The sequence below is a fragment of the Salvelinus fontinalis genome, chromosome 13 (assembly GCF_029448725.1).
Source record: "Salvelinus fontinalis isolate EN_2023a chromosome 13, ASM2944872v1, whole genome shotgun sequence".
Taxonomy (NCBI): domain Eukaryota; kingdom Metazoa; phylum Chordata; class Actinopteri; order Salmoniformes; family Salmonidae; genus Salvelinus; species Salvelinus fontinalis.
This window is the reverse complement of record NC_074677.1, coordinates 15,822,460-15,841,332: the sequence shown is the minus strand read 5'-3', so window position 1 is coordinate 15,841,332 and position 18,873 is coordinate 15,822,460. Positions and strand designations below refer to the sequence as shown.

The following is an 18,873-nucleotide window of genomic DNA, read 5'->3' as shown; positions in this document are numbered from 1 at the left end:
TGCCTTCGAGCAGAAATTACAATGAGAAACATTTTAGATCTGCATTTACAAAATGCAGCAATATACTTCTTTTGCGTTTTATCTATTTTTATTGTGTGAACAATGCAGAATTCTGCGTTAACGCGACCCCTGCTGTCTGCAAAGGTTGTTACATTGTAACTGCATAGTAATTATAAAGGGTATACCTTACTGAGTTTCCCTTTACATTAAGTTGCTTGCTCCTGGGTGGGTGCATGATAATTACAAGTGATCCTATGTAACTACATTGTTCTTACATTACACTTGATTCAGTATAGCCCTTGATCCAGGTCATAACATAGAAATAAACGAATTTAATATAACCAGTAGTTAATGACAGGGTGTGGCTTGTTACAATTGTTGTCACCAGGTCCTAGCCTATTTATCAACCCTGGTATTACATGATAGTTGGTATTACATGATGATTCAATGATAGTGGCACCTTGTAGTTACATGCAACAAGGTCATACACTGAGTGTTCAAAACATTAAGAACACATTCCTGAGTTTAAGTTGCACCCCTTTTGCCCTCAGAACAGCCTTCATTTGTCGGGGCATGGACTACAAGGTGTCGAAAGCGTTCCACAGGGATACTGGCCCACTTTGACTCAAATGCTTCCCACAGTTGTGTCAAGTTGGCTGGATGTCTTTTGGGTGGTGGACCATTCTTGATACAGACAGGAAACTGTTGACCATGAAAAACCCAGCAGCGTTGCAGTTCTTGACACACTCAAACTGGTGGGGCCTGGCACCTACAACCATACCCAGTTCAAAGGGACTTGAATATTTTGTCTTGCCCATTCACCCTCTGAATGGCACACATACACGCTCAATGTCTCAATTGTCTCATGGCTTAAAAATCCTTCCTGTCTCCTCCCTTTCATCTACACTGATTGAAGTGGATTTAAAAGGTGACATCAATAAGTCTATATCATGGAAAGAGCAGGTGTTCCTAATGTTTTGTACTCTCAGTGTATTTTCAAATGTGTAATTACAAAAAAATTGTTACATAGTGGAACTAGAGAATGTGTAATAACATCAGAAGCTACACATTTGGAATAACCTTCAGCAAGTGAATCTGTAGTTACACATTCCTTGTTCCAATTGTGTAATAACTGATTCCGCAACAACCCTATTACCATGCAATTATATAGTAAAACCTATGTAACTACTATGTTAACAGTTATTACTGTGTTAGTTACATAGTAATATGGGCAACTTAATGTAAAGTGTTACCAAAAGAAGAAATGTAGAATAGAGAGATAAATAGAGATAGAAAGAAAGAGATAGAGTGAGAAGAAAAGAGAAGAGAAGCAGAAAAACTGAAAGGTAAGTAGCCCTGTTCGAGGAAGATAGCGAGAGAAAGCGGGAGGTAGACGAAGAGTGGGATTTGGAGAGGAGGAAAGATACATGAAGGCAAGCGAAAACAAAAAAGAAGCAGAGATTTCAAAGCATTTATAAAGCCTTTATATGCATGACATAAAGAGTTAAACTGCCCTACATATGTTTATATCCTCTTGTATAAATGTTTTTATGTAGCGTTATGCAACATTGACTTAAAACATTAGAACTCCCACGCTAATCATTCAAAATGTAACAAGTACTTTGGGTGTCAGGGAAAACGAGTAATGAGTAAAACATACATTATTTTCTTTAGGAAATGATGTGACCAATTCAAGTTGATTTGATTTGTTTTGAATGTAGTGAAGTAAAAGTAGTTGAAAAATAATGGTTAAGTACAGTACCCCCAAAAACTACCTAAGTAGTACTTTCAAGTATTTTTACTTAAGTACTTTACACCACTGGTAATATGTACATGTCAGGGGTTCCTCAATTAAAAGTTTTGAGCTTATGCCTCGACGTTTGTGGTAGATGGTGGCAGATTGTGGTAAATTGCGTCATTCTGTCATTGCACCACACTATCACAAAGGGGAGTTACAACGCTGCTCTATCGGTAGTCTGAACTGTGGCACAAATTGACTCTATTTTTGCAAATTAAGGGAGGTGTGAATTTTTCAGTCGAGAGTCTCTCTTCTCTGGCAAAACAATTGTTGGCAGAGTTAAGAGAGAACTTTGGTAAATACACTTGACATGTGGGCTGACGATTTTCAAAAAATAAGCAAGGTGGGCATTTTGGTTTCTCTCCTTCTAAAAACATACAAAAATAATTGTAAATAACAAACTGGCTTTATTTACCACAGTGTAAAAGAGTGATAGCCCAACTATATAAAGTGAGTTTCTGAAACAAGGAGTCCTTTGTTGATGTGAAGAAGAAACTGAATGAAAGAGAGTTCAGCGAGGATAGGGAGGAGGAAAAGGTTGCCCATATTTTCAAAACCTGAGCTACTTCATTTATTTATGAAAGGCAATTCAATATTTTAGTTTAGGCTTTGCCTATTTAGTGGGCTATTTCACAGCATAAAGCTATATTTGTCAGCATAAAGCTGTCTCACTCATTCGTGGCTTCGGACCAAAATAAATTACTACCAACATGAGTTCTAATAGTTCGTTTTTTGTTGTTGTTTCCCCCCCCCCCCCCCAATTTCGATCTTGTCTCATCACTGGAACTCCCCAACGAGCTAGGGAGATGAAGGTTGAGTCCCGTGTCCTCCGAAACATAACCCGCCAAACTGCGTTTCTTAACACCAGCCGGCTTAACCCGGAAGCCAGCCGCACCAATGTGTCAGAGGAAACACTGTTCACCTGATGACCGAGGTCAGCCTGCAGGCACCAGGAGACGCTAGAGCGCGATAAGCCAACGCTGGGCCAATTTTGCGCCGCCATATGGGACTCCCGAACACGACCGGCTGTGAAACAGCCCGGGACAAAACCTGGGTCTGTAGTGACGCCTCTAGCGCTGCGATTCAGTGCCTTAGACCGCTGAGCCACTGGGGAGGCCCCCGTTCTAAGTCTTTAATAAAGAAATCTTTTGACCAAGTTAATCTGCTCATGTGTGTGTTCGATTATGTCTGACATTGTAAACAAAATAAATCAAATAAATCCTATTCATAATGAATAATCAGATGCGTGTTGCAAGCTTGTAATTTTTCCTTGTACATTTTTTTGTACAATTTTCTTTGATATTTTTAGACAATACAAAACATACACATACAAACAGCAACTACATCACACTGCCACATGGCCTCAAACTGCACCATTTTGTTTGTCTCCGTCGCCCACACGCACTTTCAACATTTGGATAATAAAGCATTTAATGGCTGACATTGGTTGATTTTCTGTTTTTAAGTATACGCTTTTTCAAGATGATTGACAAGAAAAGTATCGTTCAACCCATAGGGTATCTCACTGCACCCTTATATGCCATGTCTTGAAGACGGATTATAAGTTTGTAATACTTCTGACAGACAAATTTCTAACTCCACCAGTAACTTTTGGACTTCATAACATTCCGAGAAGGCATGGATTATTATAACCTAAGGAAAAATAAACCTGGTCATCTAATTAAATTTACTGCAGGCATAAGACCTTTATGTTTAAACTTCTTAGGGATAGGGGGCAGTATTCGGAAGTTTGGATGACTGACGTGCCCAAAGTAAACTGCCTGTTACTCAGGCCCAGAAGCTAGGATATGCATGGTAGGATTGGATAGAAAACACTCAAACGTTTCTAAAACTGTTACAATAATGTCTGTGAGTATAACAGAACTAATTTGGCAGGCAAAACCCAGAGGACAATCGATCCAGGAATTTTTTGTTGAGGTCATTGGATTTTCCAATGCGTTTCTATGGGGAAGCCGAATTAATAAGACCCAAATTGCAGTTCCTATGGCTTCCACTAGTTGTCAACAGTCTCTAGAATTTTTTAAAATGAAGAAGTAGTCATTCTTTCTAAGTGTCACTCAGGTGGACTCTAGTCTTTTGGTGCGCGTGAATGAGAGCACACTCCGTGTTGTTTTTCTCCGGTATTGGAAACAGTTTATTCTGTCTTAAATTTTATAGATTATTTACATTTTAGGGTACCTGAGGTTGGATTAGAAACATTGTTTGAAATGTTTGGACCAAGTTAACAGGTAACTTATTAGATCCTTTGTAGGCATGTTGAGCGAGTTGGAACCGGTGTATTTCTGAATCAAACGCGCCAAATAAACTGACATTTTTGGGATATAAAGAAGGACTTTATTGAACAAAACGATCATTCATTGTGTAACTGAGACCTTTGGGATTGCAAAAATATGAAGATCGTCAAAGGTAAGCGATTTATTTAATTGCTATTTCTGACTTTCGTGATGCATCTGTTTGGTTGGAAAATGTTTTTCATGCTTTTGTAGGCAGGGCGCTGCCCTCAGAAAATCGCATGGTATGCTTTCGCCGTAAAGCCTTTTTGAAATCTGACAAAGCGGCTGGATTTACAAGAAGTTAATCTTTAAGCCGATGTATAATACTTGTATTTTTTATGAATGTTTATTATGACTATTTCTGTATTTTCAATTTGGCGCTCTGCAATTTCACCGGATGTTGTCGAGGTGGGATGCTAGCGGAACGCCTGTGCCAGAAAGGTTCAACTTCTGAATGAATGATTATATAGATCGAAGCCGCCTCTTAATGATTTCCAAGAGCTGATCCATGAAGAACAAATTCTTATTTACAATGACAGCCTAGGAACAGTGGGTTAACTGCCTTGTTCAGGGGCGGAACGACAGATGTTTACCTTGTCAGCTCGGGGATTAGATCTAGCAACCTTTTGGTTACTAGCCCAATGCTCTAACCACTCGGCTACCTGCCGCCCCGCTTTAAAGAACCTTCTAATCTTAGACAACAAATAAATATAGTAAAACAATAACTTCAAACACAGTCGATTCATCACTGGATTTCTTCAAATTGCTGTGCAGGAAAAGGATATCATCCACCGTGCCTGATCGCAGGCTCGAAGCTGGCTTCTTTATGAAATCACACATCCATCTGAAGGTGACGCTTTATCTTTTGGAACCACACAATTACCAGGTGGACAGTTGGCCTCTTGAAGCCATATAGGACATCAACAAGATCCACAAGTGTCTTTTCACAGTAGCTGGCCTTATGTTTTCTGCAGTTTTGAACTGCACTGTCTCACTCCGTGGTGGATAACATCGACTCTTCGTTTTTGTAATGGGCTGTAAGGCATAAGTGTCTTATTTTTCAAAATCGTCAGTCGACATGTCAAGTGTAATTGCGCCATTGTATTTACCCAAGTTCTCTATAAACTCCGGGACCACCCATCAGCTGATTTTTTTTGCTTGATGCAGGAGTCTAGTGCGATGGCATAGTCTAATAGCTCGGTTAGGTGTGGAAAAATCGCCCAATTTGTGCCACAGTTTAGACTACCGATTGACGGTCAGTCGGAGTTGAGTCCAATTGTAAAGTGTAGCATAAAGGCCAAAAAGGGCAAACTTGCAATGTATTCAATGCTTAAGTACTCTAAAATTGTACATTTCTAACTCGATATCAGAGACCAGATTTGCCCTAACGAAAAATGCATCAACCCCTACAAATATATGAATTTATTATAGTCCACAGAATAATTCAAACAAAATTAGCTGTAGCAAGAGGAGAGACTGCAAACTAAAAGACAATCAGAAAGTCTTTAACACTGCATTAAAATACTACTTATTTTGAACGAAAGCCAGGAATGAGTGAATCACTCAGCCCTATGCTGTTCCTGCTTCTGTTGCCTGTTTGATTCTATGATCACCAAGCCTCATGCAACCACAAAATGTTGGATAAAGCAATTTCACAAATCTGGCAGTTTTTAAGCTTTGCGATGCTGTATTAATTAGAACAGACTCTCTGGTATTACTTATACTTTATTTAGTATTGTTTACAGTCTTCCAAACTGGCAAATTAATTATATTGTAATCTAACAGCACCTGTTTGTCATGCAACACTTGCACTTTGACAATGATTTTACATGAGGCCTAATTCACATGATATGCCTAAAATACGTATATCCACTAGGCTAATAAATAATTACATTTTGCCTTTTGATTATTTAATGAACCTATATCATGTTATTTCAAGTTATCCCTTTGGAGCACATGCAAAAGTGATTTGGAGTTGTTGAACGGGAGTGACAACATCTTTTACAATTGAATTTGAATGAACTGAATGATGAGGATGAAGAAGATTAGACTGAGCTATTTAATATGTGTTTGATTTATTGCATTTACATGTGGAATGCTACCGAATAGATAACAACAATATAAATAATAATCTGGTGGCATTGGTAGAGAGTCAGGCGGAGAATGGAGTGAAAGTGCACTGTACTGTATTTATGCAACAACGCTGTGGGCCAGGTGTGGTTCAGCAGCCTTTTCAATAAATTGGAACAAAAAAGATCCATTCACCCTTGATGGGCTATCAGCAGGACAATAGATTCTTGCCGAGTTTAGGGACTTTAAAAGTATTAATGGCATGGCACTTCACCTATCTCTTTGCATAGCCCACCACATGCACTGTTTTCTAACCACATCTGGATGGATTCCACAAGTAAATGTAATACATTACTATGGGAATAAATATCACTGAATTACAGAAATATTGGAATAAAGCAGGCTAATGCAATTGAAGGCAACAAATTGTTGCTTACTGAAACAAATAAAATTAAATAAAATGTATTTATATAGCCCTTCTTACATCAGCTGATATCTCAAAGGGCTGTACAGAAACCCAGCCTGAAACCCCAAACAGCAAGCAATGCAGGTGTAGAAACACCCAAAGTCATCCAATTGTTATAATAGTATTTGAAGCAATAGCCTACCCGCGTGTATTCAACTATTTCAGCAACGTTTCGCGCTGCTATGAGACAAGCATGAAGACTGTTCTTGATAAATAAATACCATTTTTATTTTCACTGAATCTCTGTTTGGGTGTTGGTTAGCCTACAATTAGGGTGTGGAAATGTTAGGATTATTTTGCTCTTCCCTGCCAGTCGCTTAGTAGCCTAGGCCTACTCCAAACCGGTCACGTTGTACAGCACCATATATTCCTAACGGAAACCCTGAGGCCTAAAATGCATTTTAGTTTTTCTTGGAATAGAAACACCATAATATTAATCAATTTAATTAAGCTAAATTTCTAACAGTATAAACAGCACAATAAATACAATAAATACAGTAATAAATTAGAATTAATCCCACAAAGTCTGTTCTAACAAAAAAATATACAGCCAATATTTAAAACAGTCAAATGCATTCATGAATTCAATCGCTTTAGCCGACATGTTGCGGTTAATTCATTGTTTAATTATGCAAGGCTCCCTTTTTTAAATTTGTTTCATAACTAAAATGCTTGACTGTATTTAAAGACATGGATGGCTTGTTTGCTGTGTGATGACATGCACAAATTAATGAATGATTGATTGATATACTGTATATTGAAGTAGGCTTTTTTGCCTATAAGTAAGTTACGCTAAAACAGCTACAGTAAACATGACTCTTAGGCCTACAGCTCCATGTCATTTCAATAACTTAGCTTCTCAAAGACACCCTCTGGTGGTCGAAATAGCATTAATGGCAACAATGGCTGACAGTAAAATACTATGACGTCGTGCACTCCCAACATGCTATACCATTCTGCAGCACCCCGCAAGCTGAGCTGCGGTATGCAGTGGAGGCTGCTGAGGGGAGGATGGCTTATAATAACGTCTGAAATGGAGTCAATGGAGAGGCTTCAACCCTATGAAAACCATATGTTTGATACCATTCCATTAACTCCATTATGAAAGCCATTATTATGAGTCGTCCTCCCCTCAGCAGCCTCCACTGGCGGTATGATGCAACTATTAAAGGAAGAACCACTGTAGGTGGTGGTAAAAGTAACAGGGCAACTGGGTTAGATAATAAACAGAGTAACAGCAGCGTATGTGAAAGAGTGTGAAAGTGTGTCTATGTGTGTGTGTGTGTGTGTGTGTGTGTGTGTGTGTGTGTGTGTGTGTGTGTGTGTGTGTGTGTGTGTGTGTGTGTGTGTGTGTGTGTGTGTGTGTGTGTGTGTGTGTGTGTGTGCGTGCGTGCGTGCGTGCGTGCGTGCGTGCGTGTGTGTGTGTGTGGCGTCAATATGCATGTGTATGTCTGTGTGAGCTTATGTAGTGTGTGTGTGTATGTGTGTGTGTGTGTGGCGTCAATATGCATGTGTATGTCTGTGTGAGCTTATGTAGTGTGTGTGTATGTGTGTGTGTGTGTGTGGCGTCAATATGCATGTGTATGTCTGTGTGAGCTTATGTAGTGTGTGTGTATGTGTGTGTGTGTGTGGCGTCAATATGCATGTGTATGTCTGTGTGAGCTTATGTAGTGTGTGTGTATGTGTGAGTTGGAGTGTCAGTGTAGTATGTGTGAGTGTGTGGGTCGAGTCCAGTAAGTGTGCATAGAGTCAGTGTAGTATGTGTGAGTGTGTGGGTCGAGTCCAGTAAGTGTGCATAGAGTCAGTGTAGTATGTGTGAGTGTGTGGGTCGAGTCCAGTAAGTGTGCATAGAGTCAGTGTAGTATGTGTGAGTGTGTGGGTCGAGTCCAGTAAGTGTGCATAGAGTCAGTGTAGTATGTGTGAGTGTGTGGGTCGAGTCCAGTAAGTGTGCATAGAGTCAGTGTAGTATGTGTGAGTGTGTGGGTCGAGTCCAGTAAGTGTGCATAGAGTCAGTGTAGTATGTGTGAGTGTGTGGGTCGAGTCCAGTAAGTGTGCATAGAGCCAGTGCAAGAGAGTCAGTGCAAATAAAAAGGGGGTCAATTTAAGTAGTCAGGGTAGCCATTTGATTAACTGTTCAGCAGTCTTATGGCTTGGGGGTAGAAGCTGTTCAGGAGCCTTTAGGTCCCAGACTTGGCGCTCCGGTACCGCTTTTAGATATAGATATAAAGGGTTTCTGAAAGCTTGATAAATGCCACATCATCACCATTCTAAGTAAAGTGATACCATAATAAGTAAGGGGCTTTCCTACCTGAGAGGTCCCTGTTGACTCCCAGGGCCATGCCATCTCGGAGCCAGAGCACCATGCCGTGGTACCCAGGGATGGAGCAGGGCAGGGTCACTGGCTGACCCGCCACCACCACCAGGTCTGTGGGCTGCTGGGTAAACACCGCACTGGCCCCTGAAACAGAGAAAAAGGGTATAATGTCAAAAAAGTTTCCATATCATTTAATTTTGAACACACATTTAGTGATATACGCCATTAAACCACAAGAGTCTACGTCCTGTCTAAGAAGGTAAATGGAATTGTTTTAAGAACGTCATAGCAAGGAAAATTTGATTTTGAATTTTAAGCCCTTGAAGTATCTAAAAAATATATAAAACAAATACTTGAGGAAACGTTTGGACTTTAATACTATTATCTCATTGAATAACCGACTCACTACATGGAACAATAGATATCCCCCCCCTAAAAAGTGTTTATCATATATCTGAGAGATATAAGACAAATCAATATATGGACATCCCTTCAAATGAGTGGATTTGGCTATTTCAGCCACACCCGTTGCTGGCAGGTGTATTAAATTGAGCACAGAGCCATGCAATCACCAAAGAAAAACATTGGCAGTAGAACACCCTTACTGAAGAGCTCAATGGCTTTCAACGTGGCACTGTCATAGGATGCCACCTTTCCAACAAGACCACATTTCTGCCCTGATAGAGCTGCCCCGGTCAACTGTAAGTGCTGTTATTGTGAAGTGGAAACGTCTAGGAGCAACAACGGCTCAGCCACAAAGTGGTAGGCCACACAATCTCTCAGAACGGAACTGCTGAGTGCTGAAGCTCGTAGAGCGTAAAAATCATCTGTTCTCATATGCAACACTCACTACTGAGTTCCAAACTGCTTCTGGAAGCAACGTCAGCAAAATAACTGTTCGTTGGTGGCTTCAGGAAATGTTTTTCCATAGCTGAGCAGCCACACACAAGCCTAAGATGACCATGCTCAATGCCAAGTTTTGGCTGGAGTGGTGTAAAATTTGCAGCCTTTGGACTCTGGATCAGTGGAAATGCGTAAATCACGCTTCATCATCTGGCAGTCCGACTGACGAATCTGGGTTTGGCAGATACCAGGAGAATGCTACCTGCTCCAATGCAAAGTGCCAACTGTAAAGTTTGGTGGAGGAGGAATAATGGTCTGGGGCTGATGTTCATGGTTCGGGCTAGGACCCTTAGTTCCAGTGAAGGGAAATCTTAATGCTACAGCATACAACAACATTCTAGACAATACTGTGCTTCCAACATTGTGGCAACAGTTTGGGGAATGCCCTTTCCTGATTCAGCGAGATCAATACAGAAATGGTTTGTCGAGATCGGTGTGGAAGAACTTGATTGGCCTGCACAGAGCCCTGATATCAACACCATTGAACACCTTTAGGATGAATTGGATCGCCAACTGCGAGCCAGCCCTAATCGACCAACATCAGTGCCCAACCTCACTAATGCTCTTGTGGCTGAATGGAAGCAAGTCCCCACAGCAATGTTACAACTTTTAGTGGAAAGCCTTCCCAGAAGAGTGGAGGCTGTTATATTAGCAAATGGGAGACCAACTCCATATTAATGCCCTAGATTTTGGAATGAAATGTTCAAAGAGCAGGTATCCACATACTTTTGGTCATGTTTTGTACTTCCATAAATGTTTTCGACTGGTACCGGGGGACATTCAGATGAGTCTTGTGAGGCCGATAGGCATCCTTTACATAAAGGGGTCATATTAGTGTGTAGCCCAAACTGTTTGTACGCTACAGACAGAAGTTGGCTGATCGGTCCTCCCGAGTGGCGCAGTGGTCTAAGGCACTGCATCGCAGTTCTAGCTGTGCCATTAGAGATCCTGGTTTGAGTCCAGGATCAGTCGCAGCTGGCTGCGACCGGGAGACCCATGGGGCAGCGCACAATTAGCCCATCGTCGTCCGGGTAAGGGGAGGGTTTGGCCTGCAAGGATGTCCTTGATCCATTGCGCTCTAGCGACTCCTGTGGCGGGCTCGGTGCATGCATGCTGACACAGTCGCCTGGTGTACGGTGTTTCCTCCGACACATTGGTGTGGCTGGCTTCCGGGTTAAGCGGACATTGTGTCAAGAAGTAGTGGGGCTTGGTTGGGTTGTGTTTCGGAGGACGCATGGCTTTCGATCTTCGTCTCTCCCGAGTCCATACGGGAGTTGCTGTGATGAGACAAGACTGTAACTACCCATTGGATACCACGAAATTGGGAAGAAAAAGTAAAACATATCTTTTTTTAAAATAAATAAGTTGGCAGATTGGCTGTACAGAGTTCAGATGAGTCCCAAGATGCTTGTGGGGGTCAAAACGGAGAACATTGTCGTGTTCATGACAGTCTCATCTTTCCCTAGAGGGGTCATAATCATTTGTAGGCTACAGACGATTTTGTGAGAAGACCAATTGTCGGAATGTCTCATGGTCTGACAAACACCGTTCTAGCTCTGTCACCGTTCAACTTAGATGTATTACGTGTTACGTAGGTGGATGTGATGGACTGAGACGCATTCAATGCAAACAGTTCTCTGTCTTAGACTGACAGATTTTATGGGGATTGTTTTATTATGCTAATTTGATTTCAGCGGGTCGCAGACATCAAACTCAGGGGGTTAAAGCTGACGCTCTTATCCAAAGCGACTTACATTTTCATATGGGTGGCCACAGCAAGTATCAAACCCACAATCTTGGCAATGCAGGCGCAATGCCCTGCCAACTGAGCCATGGTAGCCTGGTGAGCAACAGCACTGCTTCCAAGGGGTACTGTCAGGGTAGATGTTAGATTGATGAAGCATTTATTAGATATTTTTTTCCTGATTGCAGCAATGAATCCTAATACTAATGTTGCCACATAAGCCCAGTGAAAATACACATACAGAAGCTATGGATGGAAGCAAGTCCGTGGACCATGCCCCACTACAGAAAAGCAAAAGATAAAGCGCTAATGATGTAGCAATGAACTATTGACTTAACTGAGCTATGTTCAATAGAGAACTGGACAGAATACAAACAAACGGTAATTACCAATCATTTCTGTTAAATGGGGCAAGGAGAGGGAGAGGGCATGTAGCTGTTAGTGAAGGTATAAACAAAAAATAAATTGAGCGGGCTGAACAGAGATGAAGGACAGGATGAAGAAAGACTAATCAAACAGTTGAAAGTCCTGCTGAGACAGAGGCTGTCCAAATATGGACAATTGCACAAGTGACTATGCGGTGTGTTAGTTAGATAGCGTCCATGGATGGTCGAATTAATGGGGATTGGCTCACATACCGAAAAAATGCACAGGATAAGGTGCTGGCATTCGGCCACATCATCCCACATTCATAAATACTCCGACCAATTTTCACACTCAACTTTCATTGCCTGCCATTTATGTTGACGTACGGTAATGATGACACCAGATATTAGGAGAGCATTTCTATTAACATCACAATTATCTTTTAACCGCAAATGCATTACAGCAACCATCATATCAAAAATGACCCCATGTAGCTGTTCAACTTGATCTGTCTTTATTCTCATTCATTCCCATCTCAACCCTCATTGCAACAAATGACTGCAATGTCTTTCTATTGCTGGCAGCAGAGATGATTAGACATATCCGGCTATAGATTCTCTTGCAGCACACAGTGGTTATCTACTGTAATGTACGCAGTATAGGTCAAGCACTGTGTCTGTCTGAGCGACACAGTCACACACCCATGTGTGTGTGTGTGTGCATGTGTGCGTGTGTGCATATGCGTGTGTGTGTGTGTGTGTGTGTGTGTGTGTGTGTGTGTGTGTGAGTGTGTGTGTGTGTGTGTGTGTGTGTGTGTGTGTGTGTGTGTGTGTGTGTGTGTGTGTGTGTGTGTGTGTGTGTGTGTGTGTGTGTGTGTGTGAGTGTGTGTGTGTGTGTGTGTGTGTGTGTGTGTGTGTGTGTGTGTGTGTGTGTGTGTGTGTGTGTGTGTGTGTGTGTGTGTGTGTGTGTGCGTGCGTGCGTGTGTGTGTGTGTGTGTACATGAGTGGAATCAACACTGATGTACGGACTGGTGCATTGCTGACAGCAGCAAACCTCATTTAGAGAACGCATCTTGAAAAGGTATGAATATAGTGAGACAGGGTTCTCCGGAGGAGGGTTCGGTACAAGGTACGTGCAGGACACAGTCGGCTTTTATATAGTTTTGTAGGAGGAAAACTTGAATGTCTCACTAAAGAAAATAACACATATTCAAGGTCTTGCTGAATTGGGTTTCTACTATATTAACATCTCCGGTACACTGTGTCCAAACATTTTACACAGGAAAATCTTTTGGCTCTTTATTTCCTATAATGCGAAAAAAAGGGGGAAAGCAGATGACATAAACCAAATCTTTACTTCTGCTCTCTCTAGAGACGTACTTGGTCGATTTCCGTCTTTTAATTCAATAAGCTGCAGCTTTATGAGATGTGCTATTCATAAACATCATCCAACCATTGATTAGATGAATCTCCATAGAGAACAGACACAGCAAACAGAAGAACTGCTGTGCTATATTAGCGTGGTAGAGAGGATTATATGTCCCAAATGGCACCGTATTTTTCTATGTACTGCACTACTTTTGATCAGACCCATAGGGCTCTGTAGGGGAATAGGGTGCCATTTGAGACGCAAACATAGTCTTGTCTTGTCTACAGACTTCCTTATTATGCCTCCATTTTGACAGTTACAGCTCATAAGTTGTCTACTTTGTATCTATTGTTTCTATTACAACCTGTATTTCTATCTCATATCTGATGTTATTAGGTGCTCTAGCTGTTGTAATATGTGCTTATTACTTTACGTAAAAAGTGAACAGGATTTTAGTATTTTATGTACAAATTATTTATCTACCAGTCATCCCATGGTCCAGATCCAGACAGTTTAAAGATGGATGGCATGTTGAATATCGATCAGGCTGATGAGTCATGATGCCTTTCTCCCCAGACAATCCAACATTTTCTCAGTCCATTAGTGGAATCAACATTCTGTTACATGAGGCATTGCTGGTAAGGGGAACATTTGTTTCGTTCATGCAGGCAGGTAGCAGCCTTTCACAGATTTAGACAGGACTTGATATCTTGCCGAAATCACTGCCAACATCATCTTCAGGTAAGCAAAGGGTGACAGTGTCAATTAGTAAAAAATACTGGGACGTTCCGTGGGTGAAACCGCTGTTGACTTGAGTAGGGGACCTATATGTTTGACTCTTGGGTTTTTACGCCATTCCATTCATAAAATGTGTGTAACGCTGGTTCTCCTCCTCTTCATCCAAAGAGGAGGAGTAGAGATCAGACCAACATGCAGCGGGTTTTGAAAACATACTGAATTTATATAACGACGAAGACGAACACGAAACAACACTTGGAGATGGGAAAACTCCAGGGCTGGATGGCATACAAGTGGAAGTATACAAAACGTTTTTTGATATACTCAAAGGACCATTATTAACTTGTTTTAACCACTCCTATATAAATGGTAGATTATCAGACACACAACAAGAAGGTCTGATATCGTTATTACTGAAACAGGACCCAAGTGGTATATATAAAGATCCAGTCCAATTAAAAAATTGGAGACCTCTTACACTTCAGTGTTGTGATGCAAAAATCCTAGCAAAATGCTTGGCGCATAGAATAAAAAAAGTTTTGTCAGATATTATTCATCCTAATCAGACAGGTTTTTTACATGGACGATACATTGGAGATAATATAAGGCAAGTACTGGAAACAATAGAACACTATGAGATATCGGGGACACCAGGCCTGGTTTTCATAGCTGATTTTGAAAAGGCTTTTGATAAAGTACGACTGGAGTTTATATATAAATGCCTAGAATATTTCAATTTTGGGGAATCTCTTATAAAATGGGTTAAAATTATGTATAGTAACCCTAGGTGTAAAATAGTAAATAATGGCTACATCTCAGAAAGTTTTAAACTATCTAGAGGAGTAAAACAAGGTTGTCCACTATCGGCATATCTATTTATTATTGCCATCGAAATGTTAGCTGTTAAAATTAGATCAAACATTAATATTAAAGGATTAGAAATCCATGGCTTAAAAACTAAGGTGTCATTGTACGCTGATGATTCATGTTTTCTTTTAAAACCACAACTAGAGTCTCTCCAGGGCCTCATAGAGGATCTAGATACCTTTGCTATCCTCTCTGGATTAAAACCAAATTATGATAAATTTACCATATTACGTATTGGATCACTAAAAAATACACATTTTATATTGCCATGTAGTTTACCAATTAAATGGTCTGACGGAGATGTGGACATACTCGGTATAAAAATCCCAAAAGAAAGAAATGATCTCACTCCAATAAATTTTTATAGAAAGTTAGCAAAAATAGATAAGATCTTGCTACCATGGAAAGGAAAATACCTGTCTATTTGTGGAAAAATCACCCTAATTAACTCTTTAGTCATATCACAGTTTACCTATTTGCTTATGGTTTTGCCTACTCCTAGTGACCTGTTTTTTAAATTATATGAACAAAAAATATTCAATTTTATTTGGAACGGCAAGCCAGATAAAATTAAAAGGGCCTGTTTATATAGCGAATATGAATTCGGAGGGCAGAAATTATTAAATATTAAAGCATTAGACCTCTCACTAAAGGCATCGGTCATACAAAAGTTATACTTAAATCCAAACTGGTTCTCTAGTAAACTGGTACGAATGTCTCATCCTATGTTCAAGAAGGGCCTTTTTCCCTTTATTCAGATTACACCTGCTCATTTTCAGTTGTTTGAAAAGGAAATGATCTCCAAAATATCCTTATTCTTTAAACAAGCCTTAGAAAGTTGGTTGCAATTTCAGTTTAATCCACCTGAAGGGACGGAACAAATAGTACAACAAATATTGTGGTTAAATTCAAATATAGTAATTGATAAAAAAACGGTATTTATCGAAGAAATGTTTAAAAAAGGTATAATTTTTGTGAATGATATCATAAATAGGACTGGTGGAGTAATGTCACACATGCAGCTAACACAGACATATGGAAATGTCTGCTCTACCCAAAATTACAACCAATTAATTGCAGCATTACCACAAAAATGGAAGAGGCAAGTAGAAGGGGAAAAAAGTAAGGAACTTGTATGTCGGCCCTGTATTAAAGAACAAAAATGGTTAAAGAAAAGTGTGATAAATAAAAACATATACCAATTTCATTTAAGGACCAAAAAACTAACAGCTGTGCCATACAAATTGCAAAATAGTTGGGAAGAGATTTTCGATGTACCCATTCCATGGCACATGGTTTATGAATTGATACGCAAAACAACGCCGGATTCAAAACTTCGAATTTTTCAATAAAAATTACTGTACAAAATTCTTGCAACTAATAGAATGTTATATATATGGGGTATACAATCTTCCCAGCTCTGCAGATTCTGTTGTGAGGAGGCAGAGTCATTAGATCATTTATTTTGGTATTGTCCATATGTAGCTCGTTTTTGGTCACAGGTCCAGGAATGGCTGAAGAATTGCAACATTTGCCTAAAACTAACGCTACAGATAGCAATACTGGGGGATTTGAAAAGCCATAGTCAATCAATCAATAATATAATAATTATTTTGGCAAAGATGTTTATTTTTAATTTACAATCTGTAGAAGCTATGAGAATAGGAAGGTTCAGGTCTTTTGTGAAGCATCACAGCACAGTTGAGAAATGTATGGCAAATAGAAATCCGAAATGGATGATGTTGGAAGATAGATGGGAGGGGTTGGGTGGACCTGAAGGGTGGGACTAATAACAAGATAAACAATATAGGGCATACGGGATCTGTGAAATGTGTATAGGTGCGGAGCTTTTGTGAAATAGCACAGTTACAAGTGGAAATAAAATTGGATGGACAACAGAAATAGAGGAAGGACTAAGAACAAATAAGAGAGAACTATTGTAAAGTGGACTGTGTCTGTAAGATAGGTATAAGATGTAGAAATTGAAGGTAAAAGCAGAAGTGTTTATAAGTTTACTCCAATTGGGGGATTGGTGGTAGGGTCGCGGGGAATAATAATAAAGGCATATTCTTTAAAAAAGTATGTATGTCTATATAGGTATGTGTATGTATATATGTGTATATGTATGCATACGTGTATGGATATATATATTTACCCAAAAAAATATGGGGGAATGGAAATGATGCAGACAATTACATTGGAAGCAACATTCTTTCCGCAATACTAAGCTGATCCTCCCCTAAAAAAAAATAAATAAAAAAATAAAAAATAAAATAAAAAATAAAATAAAATAAATAACACTTGGAAATACAAAATAACAAAAACGAACGAAGACAGACCTGAATTAGAGAACTTACATACAACACGAAGAACGCACAAACAGGTAATATAGTACAAACAAAACGCTACAGTCCCGTGTGGTACGAACATACATACAGACACGGAAGACAACCACCCACAAAGGGTGTGAACACCCTACCTTTATATGGTTCCCAATCAGAGGAAAAGTCAAACACCTGTCTCTGATTGAGAACCATATAAGGCTAATACCAATGACCTAAACATAGAAACACAAAACATAGAATGCCCACCCCAACTCACGCCCTGACCAACTAAACACATACAAAAATAACAGACAACAGGTCAGGAACGTGACAGAACCCCCCCCCTCAAGGTGCGAACTCCGGGCGCACCCCTAAAACTCAAGGGGAGGGTCTGGGTGGGCATCTGTCCGCGGTGGCGGCTCCGGCGCAGGATGAGGACACCACTCCACTATTGTCTTTGTCCCCCTCCTTAGCGTCCTCCGAGTGGCGATCCTCGCCCCCAACCCTGGTCTAGGAACCTTCACACCGGTCCCCCCTAGATAACTCAGGACAGAGAGGTAGCTCAGGACAGAGAGGTAGCTCAGGACAGAGAGGTAGCTCAGGACAGAGAGGTAGCTTAGGACAGAGAGGTAGCTCAGGACAGAGAGGTAACTCAGGACAGAGAGATAGCTCAGGACAGAGAGGCAGCTCCGGACTACTGGCAGCTCCGGGCTGGGTGGCAGCTCCGGGCTGGGTGGCAGCTCCGGACTGGGTGGCAGCTCCGGGCTGGGTGGCAGCTCCGGGCTGGGTGGCAGCTCCGGACTGGGTGGCAGCTCCGGACTGGAGGGCAGCTCATGACTGGAGGGCAGCTCATGACTGGAGGGCAGCTCATGACTGGAGGGCAGCTCCTGACTGTCTGACGACTCTGGCGCATCCTGGCTGGCGGGCTCTGGCGGATCCTGGCCGGCGGGCTCTGGCGGATCCTGGCCGGCGGGCTCTTGCTGCTCATGGCTGGCTGACGAATCTTGCTGCTCATGGCTGGCTGACGGATCTGGCTGCTCATGGCTGGCTGACGGATCTGGCTGCTCATGGCTGGCTGACGGATCTGGCTGCTCAGGGCTGGCTGACGGATCTGGCTGCTCATGGCTGGCTGACGGATCTGGCTGCTCATGGCTGGCTGACGGATCTGGCTGCTCATGGCTGCCTGACGGATCTGGCTGCTCATGGCTGGCTGACGGATATGGCTGCTCATGGCTGGCTGACGGATCTGGCTGCTCATGGCTGGCTGACTGATCTGGCTGATCCTGTCTGGCGGAAGGCTCTGGCTGATCCTGTCTGGCGAAAGGCTCTGGCTGATCCTGTCTGGCGGAAGGCTCTGGCTGATCCTGTCTGGCGGAAGGCTCTGGCTGATCCTGTCTGGCGGAAGGCTCTGGCTGATCCTGTCTGGCGGAAGGCTCTGGCTGATCCTGTCTGGCAGAAGGCTCTGGCTGATCCTGTCTAGCGGAAGGCTCTGGCTGATCCTGTCTGGCGGAAGGCTCTAGCGGCTCCTGTCTGGCGGAATGCTCTAGCGGCTCCAGTCTGGCGGAAGGCTCTAGCGGCTCCTGTCTGGCGGACGGCTCTAAAGGCTCATGGCAGACGGGCG

General features: G+C 41.6%; 1 protein-coding gene across 4 annotated transcripts in view; it reads right to left on the bottom strand.

The window, feature by feature from the left end:
* kirrel3a (kirre like nephrin family adhesion molecule 3a) overlaps positions 1 to 18,873 on the bottom strand; it is a 289,865-nt gene that overhangs the window by 143,606 nt on the left and 127,386 nt on the right. For all 4 annotated transcript variants that reach the window (XM_055941855.1, XM_055941857.1, XM_055941856.1 and 1 more), the window contains exon 2: positions 8,937 to 9,086. In XM_055941855.1, coding sequence (XP_055797830.1) covers positions 8,937 to 9,086 — 150 coding nt within the window. The remainder of the gene's footprint in view (positions 1 to 8,936; positions 9,087 to 18,873) is intronic.